At 40.4% G+C, this 12517-nt stretch overlaps 1 protein-coding gene across 2 annotated transcripts in view; it reads right to left on the reverse strand.

The window, feature by feature from the left end:
- POGLUT3 (protein O-glucosyltransferase 3) overlaps positions 1 to 12408 on the reverse strand; it is a 48773-nt gene extending 36365 nt beyond the window's left edge. Inside the window, exon 1 of one of the 2 annotated variants that reach the window (XM_089915513.1) lies at positions 10680 to 12408. Coding sequence is in view for 1 of the 2 variants with exons in the window: in XM_022561545.3 (XP_022417253.1) it covers positions 866 to 1067 (202 nt within the window). In the remaining variant the exon portion in view is untranslated. Of the gene's footprint in view, positions 1 to 865; positions 1478 to 10679 lie in introns of those variants that run through there. The other variant, XM_022561545.3, reaches the window with a different exon arrangement.
- Between the last annotated feature and the right edge of the window lie 109 nt (positions 12409 to 12517).

Consider the following 12517-nt stretch of genomic DNA (forward strand, 5'->3'; position numbering starts at 1 on the left):
TTTTTATCTGATCCTTTTGACCATGGAGAGTCTTTCTAAAACTGAAAAAAAAGTACTCAGTTTTCCACCGGCAGCGGAAGGGGCACTGGGTATTCTGATTGTCTCTTTGTTGATAAAACAGGGTGCCAGTTAGCAAGACATAATTTAGACATAAATTATCAAATCCTGACTGGCAACAACTTGAAACTAGCGGGACAAGTTGTAAGACGTTGCAAAGGTAAGATATTAAAGAGAACGTGGGAGGATAACTGGGCAGAAGGGATTCAGGACGATATCCACCCTCGGTAGAGGTAAAACCTAATGCGTTCTGAGTTTCGCTAATTCCTGCAATCTGCTTTCAAGAACTCAAAACTCTAAGAAAATAAACTAGTCTGCAAAACTGCCTCCTTTCTGTCTACTGCTCTGATATTTCCTTTGTGTAGGAGGGAGCTGTTTCAAACCCATTAGGCCTAAGCAGTGTAACCCCATCCGATTCTTGGGCTTGATGACTCAACACGTGAAGGCACTCCCTGCAAGCTGTGACAGATCAGACAACTAGTCAGGGGTGGAAAGACCATCTCCAACTTGAGACTCACACTGCATTCATTAACACCCTGGGTGCCATCCATTCGGAATGTAAGTCCTTGCACGTTAACTAAGGAAGGGCCCTCGTAGTTCATTTATTCATTCAGCAAACTCTTGTTGCAACTGCCTCCCGCCTTCGGGTCCAGGGAACGGGGAGAGAAGAGGAAGTGACCGGACTCGGGGGAAGGACGCCACGCCGGTGGCGGGCGGACTCCCGAGAGGCGCGGTCGCGGCGGGGACGCGCGGCGGGGACGGAGGGGAGCGGGCAGCTGAGCGAGGGAGGCCCGCGGCCGAACGCTACCTGGGGGCGAGCGAGTGAGGTTTTGGCCCTCCGAGTTGACGGCCTGCAGGTAGAAATAGCGGACGGGCAAAACGACGCCCGCCCGCAGCCCGGGCCCCCACACCAGGCTCTGCGGCGCGCTGACCGGAGCCTCGGGGGCCCCCGCGGCCACGAGCAGGGCGAGCTGCAGCGGTAGCAGCGGAACCAGCGGGAGGCAGCGCATGGTCTCCGGGCCGCTGCGGTCCAGCTCGGCTGCGGCGGGGAGGGGACGGGAGCGCGGCGGGCCGGAGCTGGGCCCACCCCGGGGCGGGCTGTGCGCCGCCGCCCGCCGTCCCGCCTCCGGCCCCCTTCCGGCCGGAACGCGAGGGCGCGCCACAGGCGACTGCGTCGGGCGCTGCCGGGGGTCCGCGACGGACTCGTCACTTCCCCCACCGCCCCCCGCCCCAGCCGCGCAGGGTTGAGGACCAGGGTCGAGAGGCGGACACTGAGACCAGGGTGCTTGAGGCTGCACCCGGCCCCCACCTCTGGTTGCTGGAGTTTGGCACCTGTTTAGTGGAAACCGTCTTTTGAAGGACGCAAACACAGTGGTGATTGCTAGGGGACCAGAGAAAAGGCCCAGCGGCGAACAGCTTTGAAGAGTTTAGGGAAATGCCTTCAAACAAGGAATTTCACTGGGTTTACGAGACGCTGAGCAAATATCACTCCCCTGATCCCCTACAAGGCCAAATCTCCCAGCCCTTTTGTTCACATCAGCACCAAATTTTATTACCTATCTCTTGTTTGTTTTCTGCTCAGCAGTCTCCCTCACTGGACTGTGACTCTCTCCATTCTCCCTAATCCCTTAACCCTAACTTCCCTTCTTTCAACAAGTGTTTGCTGAGCATCCACTGAGTTTGGGCCAAGCCTCAAGCCAGGAGCCAGGAGCTGGGCACTGGAGTAGCAGAAGTCACGGTTGAGGCTGGTGGGTGATCGTCACCTCAAAGTCAGAAGCTGCTGTCCTCTGTAACTGATGAGGAATGATTGGTCTTGATTACTCCTCAGATGCTGAAAGTTGGATCTGGGAAGAGACTGGCAAGGGCCCTATTAGCGGGAAGCCACTGTCTGCCTCTCTTTTCGGACCATCTTATCTATATTAGTTAATTATTTTTCCTTCTTTTGTCTGTTTATGGTTTTAATCTATTCAAAGAAAATAAAAGTTCTTCGCAGGGTGGGTGAGCCAGGGAAAATTCACGTACCAGTATGGACACAGGATTTCTTTCTTTTTTAAAAATTTATTTATTTATTTATTTATGGCTGCGTTGGGTCTTCATTGCTGCACGCAGGCTTTCTCTAGTTGTGGCGAGCGGGGGCTACTCTTCGTTGCAGTGCGCGGGCTTCTCATTGTAGTGACTTCTTTTGTTGTGGAGCATGGGCTCCAGGCACGCAGGCTTCAGTAGTTGCAGCACACAGGCTCAGTAGTTGTTGCTGCCGGGCTCTAGAGCCCAGGCTCAGTAGTTGTGGCGCACAGGCTTAGCTGCTCCATGGCGTGTGGAATCTTCCCAGACCAGGGATCGAACCCTTGTCCCCTACATTGGCAGTGGATTCGTTTTTTTTTTTTTTTTTTTTTTTTGGTACGTGGGCCTCTCACTGTTGTGGCCTCTCCCATTGCAGAGCACAGGCTCTGGACACGCAGGCTCAGCGGCCATGGCTCACGGGCCCAGCCGCTCCGCGGCATGTGGGATCTTCCCGGACCGGGGCACGAACCCGTGTCCCCTGCATCGGCAGGCGGACTCCCAACCACTGTGCCACCAGGGAAGCCCGGCAGTGGATTCTTAACCACTGCGCCACCAGGGAAGTCCCTGGAACAGAGACTGCATCCTTCTGATAGTTTCTTAATCCAGAGTCACCAAAATCAGGCCCTTGGGCTGCTCAGCATTCCTGCTATGACCAAGGTTTACCAGGGCAAAATCTTTACCATATTTTCCCCACTTCTCTTGACCTATTTTAATAATGCTGAGCAGAGTTTGTAGATAGTGTTCTTTGTACTTCGGAAAAATTTTTAGAAACCAATAGTAAAGCACTGATAAATTGCAGGGCTAAAGTGTAGCATTACTTTCACTGCTAAATTTTATTTTCTGGGAGTGTCTGCATACTTTAAATTGAAAAATTTGCTCTGCTCTAGCTATCACTTAAAAGGTTGTTTGGAACACATTGTGTTTGCATTCTTCCAAAATAAATATTAAATTTTTTATTCAGAGAAATAATCTGAGGTTTAGCTGGTACTGGATGATAGTAGAATATGGCCTAATAACATTCCATCCAAAAACAACAGAATACAGTTTCTTCTCAAGTGCTCATGGAACATTCTCCAGGATAGATCATATCTTGTGTCACAAATCAAGCCTTGGTAAATTAGAGAAAATTGAAATCGTATCAAGTATCTTTTCTGACGACAACGCTATGAGACTAGATATCAATTACAGGAAAAAATCTGTAAAAAATACAAACACATGGAGGCTAAACAATACAATACTAAATAGCCAAGAGATCACTGAAGAAATCAAAGAGGAAATCAGAAAATACCTAGAAACAAATGACAATGAAAACACGATGACCCAAAACCTATGGGTTGCAGCAAAAGCAGTTCTAAGAGGGAAGTTTATAGCAATACAATCCTACCTTAAGAAACAAGAGACATCTCAAATAAACAACCTAAACTTACACCCAAAGCAATTAGAGAAAGAAGAACCAAAAACCCCAAAGTTAGCAGAAGGAAAGAAATCATAAAGATCAGAGGAGAAATAAATGAAAAAGAAATGAAGGAAACAATAGCAAATTTCAATAAAACTAAAAGCTGTTTCTTTGAGAGGATAAAAAAAAAATTGATAAACCATTAGCCAGACTCATCAAGAAAAAAAGGGAGAAGACTCAAATCAATAGAATTAGAAATGAAAAAGGAGAAGTAACAGCTGACACTGTAGAAATACAAAGGATCATGAGAGATTACTACAAGCAACTATATGCCAATAAAATAGACAACCTGGAAGAAATGGACAAATTCTTAGAAAAGCACAACGTTATGAGACTGAAGCAGGAAGAAATAGAAAATATAAACAGACCAATCACAAGCACTGAAATTGAGACTGTGATTAAAATTCTTCCAACAAAAACCCAGGACCAGATAGCTTCACAGGGGAATTCTGTCAAATATTTAGAGAAGAGCTAACACCTATCCTTCTCACACTCTTCCAAAATATAGCAGAGGGAGGAACACTCCCAAACTCATTCTACAAGACCACCATCACCCTGATACCAAAACCAGACAAAAATGTCACAAGTAAAGAAAACTACAGGCCAATATCACTGATGAACATAGATGCAAAAATCCTCAACAAAATATTAGCAAACAGAATCCAACAGTACATTAAAAGGATCATACAACACGATCGAGTGGGGTTTATCCCAGGAATGCAAGGATTCTTCAATATATGCAAATCAATCAATGTGATACACCATATTAACAAATTGAAGGATAAAAACCATATGATCATCTCAATAGATGCAGAAAAAGCTTTTGACAAAATGCAGCACTGATTTATGATAAAAATCCTCCAGAAAGTAGGCATAGAGGGAACCTACCTCAACATAATAAAGGCCATATATGACAAACCTACAGCCAACATCGTTCTCAATGGTGAAAAACTGAAACCATTTCCTCTAAGATCAGGAACAAGACAAGGTTGTCCACTCTCACCACTATTAGTCAACATAGTTTTGGAAGTTTTAGCCACAGCAATCAGAGAAGAAGAAGAAATATAAGGAATCCAAATTGGAAAAGAGGTAAAGCTGTCACTGTTTGCAGATGACATGATACTATACAAAGAGAATCCTAAAAATGCTCCCAGAAAACTACTGCGGCTAATCAATGAATTTGGTAAAGTTGCAGGATACAAAATTAATGCACAGAAATCTCTTACATTCCTATACACTAATGATGAAAAATTAAGAGAAATTAAGGAAACACTCCCATTTACCATTGCAACAAAAAGAATAAAATACCCAGCAATAAACCTACCTAAGGAGACAAAAGACCTGTATGCAGAAAACTATAAAACACTGATGAAAGAAATTAAAGATGATACAGATGGAGAGATATACCATGTTCTTGGGTTGGAAGAATCAACATTATGAAAATGACTATCCTACCCAAAGCAATCTACAGATTCAATGCAATCCCTATCAAACTACCAATGGCATTTTTCACAGAACTAGAACAAAACATTTCACAATTTGTGTGGAAACACAAAAGACCCTGAGTAGCCAAAGCAATATTGAGAAAGAAAAATCGAGCTGGAGGAATCAGGCTCCTGACTTCAGGCTGTACTACAAAGCTACAGTAATCAAGACAGTATGGTACTGGCACAAGAACAGAAATACAGATCAATGGAACAGGATAGAAAGCCCAGAGATAAACCCATGCACATATGTCACCTTATTTTTGCTAAAGGAGGGAAGAATATACAATGGAGAAAAGACAGCCTCTTCAATAAGTGGTGCTGGGAAAACTACACAGCTACATGTAAAATGATGAAATTAGAACACTCCCTAACACTATACACAAAAATAAGCTCAAAATGGATTAGACACCTAAATGTAAGACAGGACACTATAAAACTCTTAGAGAAAAACATAGGAAGGACACTCTTTGACATAAATCACAGCAAGATCCTTTTTGACCCACCTCCTAGAGAAATGGAAATAAAAGCAAAAATAAACAAATGGGACCTAATGAAACTTAAAAGCTTTTGCACACCAAAGGAAACCATAAACAAATGAAAAGGCAACCCTCAGAATGGGAGAAAATATGTGCAAATGAAGCAACTGACAAAGGATTAACCTCCAAAATTTACAAGCATCTCATGCAGCTCGATATCAAAAAAACAAGCAACCCAATCCAAAAATGGGCAGAAGACCTAAATAGATATTTCTCCAAAGAAGATATACAGATTGGCAACAAACGCATGAAAGGATGCTCAATATCACAAATCATTAGAGAAATGCAAATCAAAACCACAATGAGGCATCACCTCACACCAGTCAGAATGGCCATCATCAAAAAATCTACAAACAATAAATGCTAGAGAGGGTGTGGAGAAAACGGAACCCTCTTGCACTGTTGGTGGGAATGTAAATTGAAACAACCACTATGGAGAACAGTATAGAGGTTCCTTAAAAAACGAAAAATAGAAGTACCATACGACCCAGCAATTCCACCACTGGGCATATACCCTGAAAAAATCATAATTCAAAAAGAGCCATGTACCACAATATTCATTGCAGTTCTATTTACAGTAGCCAGGTATGGAAGCCACCTAAGTGTCCATCGACAGATGAATGGATAAAGAAGATGTGGCACATATATACAATGGAATATTACTCAGCCATAAATAGAAACGAAATTGAGTTATTTGTAGTGAGGTGGATGGACCTAGAGTCTGTCATACAGAGTGAAGTAAGTCAGAAAGAGAAAAACAAATACCATATGCTAACACATATATATGGAATCTAAAAAAAAAAAATGGTTCTGAAGAACTGGCGGCAGGACAGGAATAAAGACGCAGACGTAGAGAATGGACTTGAGGACATGGAGAGGGGGAAGGGTAAGCTGGGACGAAGTGAGAGAGTGGAATGGGCATATATACATTACCAAATGTAAAATAGATAGCTAGTTGGAAGCAGCCGCATAGCACAGGTAGATCATCTTGGTGCTTTGTGACCACCTAGAAAGGTGGGATAAGGAGGGTGGGAGGGAGGTGCAAGAGGGAGGAGATATGGGGATATATGTATATGTATACCTGATTCACTTTTTTATAAAGCAGAAACACCATTGTAAAGCAATTATCCTCCAATAAAGATGTTAAAAAAATATGGCCTAATAAATTAGATAACACGTGGTAACACTCTTTTTGAGAACAGATCAAGGAAGCCATGTAATTGTATCTGAACACTTGTTTAGCTGTACTGAGTCTATAGCAACCTGTTTTCTTTCTCATCCTAATCCATATCTTAAAAAGTATATCTCTTCAAATCAACCAATGCCTTGACTAGATTCTTTATAATAAATATAATATCATTCACTCAACAAACATTTATTCCATGCCTACTATGTTTTACACATTATACTTTGACTTCACAGCTCCTGTGGTTTAGTGGAGAAGAAAGACGAAGAGGAAATGTAAATAGTGTTATAGGTGCTAAAACATGGATGTCAAGAACTGTATAGTGTCTGAGATTTTACCCTATTTACAAGCTAATAAGTTAGTCTGTTACTGTTTCATGGATGCTGTCAAAAGACACAAGACTCCTGGGTCAGAGACAAAGAACAATATTATTCATTGTAAAAGCAGTAACCAGAGCTTGTTTTGGTTTGTGTTGGATCCCCATATCTCTTGTTATATGCTGAAATGAGTTCCTCCATAATTCATATGTAGAGGTGTTAACCCTAGTACCTCAGAACATCACTGTATTTGGAGACAGTACCTTTAAAGAGATGATTAAGTCAAAAGCAAGTCATTAGGGTGGGCCCTAATCCAATCTAACTGGTGTCCTAGTAAGAAGAGGAAATTTGGGCACACAGAGAGGCACCAGGAGTTCTTGGTTACAGGAGACAGACCGTGTGAGGATGCAGTGAGAAGGTAGCCATCTGCAATCCAAGGAGAGAGGAGTCAGGAGAAATCAAATTTGATCTTGGACTTCTAGCCTCCAGAACTGTGAGAAAATAAATCTTGCCATTTAAGCCAATCAGTCTGTGGAATTTTGTTATGGTGGCCCTAGCAAATGAATACACTCTCTCCACCCACCTCCCCCCAACAAAAGTCCTGTGGGGACAATGCAAAAGGCCTGTCCTGGATGCCTGAAGTGAGTTGCATTACAAGAGATACACTCTAAATTCAGGGGCTTACCATTTTTAGAGTAAGGGGAATTAAGTCTGTTCTTTGTCAGTGGGGAGATGTTTTCTCATCCCTCTAGGATGCTTGCTGCAAACACACCCTGTACCTTTACACCATGGGTAAAGAATAGTCAAGAACTTACATTCTTGGCATACCCAGCAAAAATGTTCAGATATGTCCAGGGCCCATGGCAGATTGCCTCTACCAGCATAAGTACATCAGATGAGGCCCAGTTAACCCAAACTTGGGAGAACTGAGATGCTTTCTGAAAGAGATGACATCTATGCTGACTCATGAAGGTCAAATAAAAATTTGCTGCAGGAAGAGGGGGAGAAGGGCATTCCAGGCAGGAGAAAAGTCATGCACAAAAGTTGAAATAAATGACACACTTCAAGAAGTTTTCTGTTCCCTTTCACATTCATCTATATATTGAGGTCCAATCTCAGACACCTAGAATTACAGTCTGTGTGTGACTCTGGAAGGTCAACATTCAATATGTATGCTTTTATGAATTGCACTGGCCCCTGGAGTCTTCACATTAAAGCTATGTAAAATTCACAGCTATTGATTATTCACTCAGTTCATCATTTTCTACCTTTTCCTCTTTTTTTTTTTTTTTTTTTAGTATACTACACAATCCAGAGTTAACAGTGAGGCTTTGCGAAACATGACCTTAACCCATGGCCATAGTTGATTGGTCCATAGTTTAGGACCTGCCTCATACTGAACCAGTCAGAATCTTTTCCTTGGGAGTTTAAAATCAGGGTTAAGAGATTTCAATTTGTAACTATTCTCTTAAACAGAGGCAACGTAAACGTCATGTTTTTTGCCTTTTAGACTGAAAATGGAGGAGAAATATAGAAAACTCTCTGGGTTTTCTATACAGTGCACTATAGAGGCTTGGTACAGTTCATAAGCAGCATCTTTGCCCTTGGTTTCTGGGATATCCCTGTGTCATTATAATAAATTCATCTTTTAACATTAGAGAATTGTCTAATTTTCAATGTTATTAATAAAAACCTTACTTGGGCTTAGACAAGCTTAGATATCATTAAAATTCATAAAAATTTATTTTTGATTATTTCAGTAATATTTATTCAGCACCCACTTTTTTTCATGCATTCTGCAAGGTGCTGGGGATATAAACTCAGTGGCTGCCTTTCCATACATTACAGTTCCAAGGGTGGATTTTAGATTATGAGACAACTGGTTTAAATATTAACTTGCATTTAGAATCAGAATACAGGTGTATTTCTTCCTAAAACACACTACTTATTGGTCCAGTCTGAATCAGGCACTCATTCCTGAACCAATCAATTGTGCTCAGACTCTTAGGGTCTTGTAAGAACATTGATTCTTCCACAGTGAAGATGTGGTGGTGGTGGTGGTGCTGGTGATGGGGTGTCAGTTGGAGAATGGAATTGCCAAAGAAAAGAAGTGTCTACTGAGAAGACAATCATATCAGCAACGACTGCATACCTCCAAAGCATTTCTAGAAGTACTTCTGAGTTTACTCTAGACTGCAATGACAGCATAATCTGGAAAGGATGGATGGGATAGAAAGCATGGGCTCAGAGGGAAAATTAGTGCTAGCATTTATTTTATTAAAACACAATGTTTCCTAAAAGTTCTCAACACAAGGAAAAAAACAATTTTCTTCTTCTTCTACCCCCCTGTTCTTTTTGTATCTGTATGAGATGATGAATGTTAATTAAACTTATTGTGACAATCATTTGGCAATATAGGTAAGTCATGTCATTATGCTGTACACTTTAAACTTATACAGTGCTGTATCTCAATTATATCTCAATACAACTGAAAAAAAAACCCACAATTTTTCACAGACTGTAGTACAAATATTAATTTTCTAAAAGAAAATAACTTATTAAATATTCTCCTGGATAGTAAATCTTTTTAAAAAATTGTCCCTCATTTTTTATCTGTATACCCACTGATAAAATATTCTAAGTGCATAAATACAATCATAATTACACACACACATAGATACCTATGTATACCCATGTGTGTGTATATTTATAGTTTCTTTTTTGGAGGGGTCTTGGCTACCTCTTCTCTCTCTTTTCTGCTGTTCTTGAACATACCTCCCCACCTCACCCCCCCAGTCTGGCCACAAAACAACCAACATTAATAGCCTAGTATGTAGCCCTCCATACATACACATGCATATGCAGGTTTCTTGGTTAATGCTTTACAAAAATGAGATTTTGTATTTCTCAGTCAATAGTACCTCATGCAAATTCTTCTAAGTCAACTTGCATAGTTATACCTTATTTTTTTAATGGTTTCATCATATTACATATGTGGGTGTTCATAATATATTGTCACTTCTTATTAGGTATTCACTTTGTTTCTGGTTTTTGCCACAACAGACATTGTAGCAATACAAATGATTATGTGTAACTCTATGCATATTAGTGCTTTTTATTTCTATTGGAGTGGTTTCTGGGGCAAATAAATATGATTCAGCCAACATCCTGATTCTGCATCTTCCTGGTCATAACAAGGACAGAAGCTCCCATGGCAGTCCAATAATCTATGGCATGGTTTTAGGAATTGGACCTAGAATTTCAGCCTAATGTTTATCTCCTGAGCCCTACCAATGTGTTTCTGAGCAAAGTATATATGCTTTAATAAATCCTTTTCTATTTGAACCACCTAGAGAGGATTATATTGTCTACAACTAAAAATCCTAGCTGATCTAATGTATTTTAAATTTTAATAAAGGACAGTAAAAATATTTTGAATAAAATACTGCTCATATTCAAGATGATGACACTCTCCTGTCCTTGGTAGAGAGATGGCTTTGGGTTCCTTTTCTAGAAAAGATAAAAGATTAGTACAAATCTACTAATTTGTTTAGCAGGAATTAACATTGCATGTCTTACATTTCAACTGGAAAGTTCTGCTTATCTTTCATAAGTGCTACTGGGCAGTAGATGGCCCAACTCCACGGGGCTTCCTCTTCCTTTATAAGTGTGAGAACTCTCAGAGAGAAATGCCAGACCCTCCTCATTCCTCCTCTCTTTTGCAGCCAAGTACATTGATCTCCACTTGTTGGTTGGTTGCTTTTTGGTACAAATGGAAGGAGAAGAGAGAAGGAGTCATTGTTTACTAAAACCACTCATATGGCTGATCTTATTCAATAGCCACCAGTAAGATTTATTTGAATACTTTTGTCCACCACACTCCACCCCCCATTTTCTTTTTTGTATTCTTCCTGAAACTTTCACACTTAAAAATAATCATTTGAGGATGGGAATAAAAACCAAGTCAAATAATGCATCTATTTAAATCATTTATTTCAACACAGGCATTGTTTCAAATTTGTACCTTGTCTTGTAACACATTTCATATCTAGAGAACAGGTTTGAGAAAAAGTACATAAAAGGATTATTTGACAACATTTTAAACAAAAGTGCTTAAGGCTTATTACATGTTTCAGAAACACAGAAGTGCCAGTCACAAAGAGCCTCAAAGTAAAATATTTACATATCTACACTGTACATTTAAATGGATTATTCTGAAGCATTATTACTATTATTAACAATAAACTCTTAGCAAAAAGGCCTCTTTAACCCTCTGGTATTCAATGGAGTATATTACTTTTACGGACGTGTGGATATTCCAGTTTGACACCTAGCTTTACCATAACGTAAGTGGACTTTCTTTCACCACCTCAAGTACAGGCACACATGTACCTCCTACACAAAGCAGCTTTTATTAGCCTATCATCAGCCAAAACCTTGTTAGTAGCAGTTGGAGTTTTATTAACAACGATGTATTTACAATATAAGGGAGGAAATTATTTAGAGGGAAGTCTCTAAAAATTAAAATAATCTCATTAAGCCCTATTTTATTTTATTATTTTATTTTATTTTTTTTGCGTTACGCGGGCCTCTCACCGTTGTGGCCTCTCCCGTTGCGGAGCACAGGCTCCGGACGCGCAGACTCAGCGGCCATGGCTCACGGGCCCAGCCGCTCCGCGGCATGAGGGATCTTCCCGGACCGGGGCACGAACCCACGTCCCCTGCATCGGCAAGCGGACTCTCAACCACTGCGCCACCAGGGAAGCCCCTAAGCCCCCTTTTAAATGGACTTTACATGTAAAATTTATGGCTATAGAAGTCTATTATTTAAACAAGTTAATAATTTACCAGGTACTTATTAGTATTGATTCCCTCATTATTTACTCCATTTATGTGACTATTTACTTTAATGATGATTATATATTTTAGAAAACGAGTTATGAGTATAAAAATGACTATTATAAATTATTATAGCTATACCAAAAATGAATATTAAAAAGCAGCAGTTTGTATGTTAAAATACATAGACATTTGCTATACTTCTTTAATGAAGTGTTTTATAAAGGTATAAAATTACAGAAGGTGCTATTTTCATGAATTTTCTGTTTGCTTGACTTTTGAGCCAGACCAACAAGCAAATATTACAAATAGTGCAATGAGCATTGGCCATCAATGACCTTTGAATTCAGATGGTAGATTCTAGTACAGAGAAGCAGGGTCCCAAAGTAGTTGTTTAGCCTGACCTTAACTTACCTAATTGTTGATATAGGCTAAATTCAGTGAAAAATAAGCTAACTTCATCTCACCTTTTGTAACATACGTGTAGACTCAGAATATTTACCGAAATAGATTGGTAAATGATCATTTAAAAAACCAAGAATCTTAATATTAAAATATTAACTTCGAATATTTTAAAA

The sequence above is a fragment of the Delphinapterus leucas genome, chromosome 7, assembly GCF_059928025.1.
Source record: "Delphinapterus leucas isolate spDelLeu-1000000601 "Yukka" chromosome 7, BTC_Dleu_Yukka2, whole genome shotgun sequence".
NCBI classification, from domain to species: domain Eukaryota; kingdom Metazoa; phylum Chordata; class Mammalia; order Artiodactyla; family Monodontidae; genus Delphinapterus; species Delphinapterus leucas.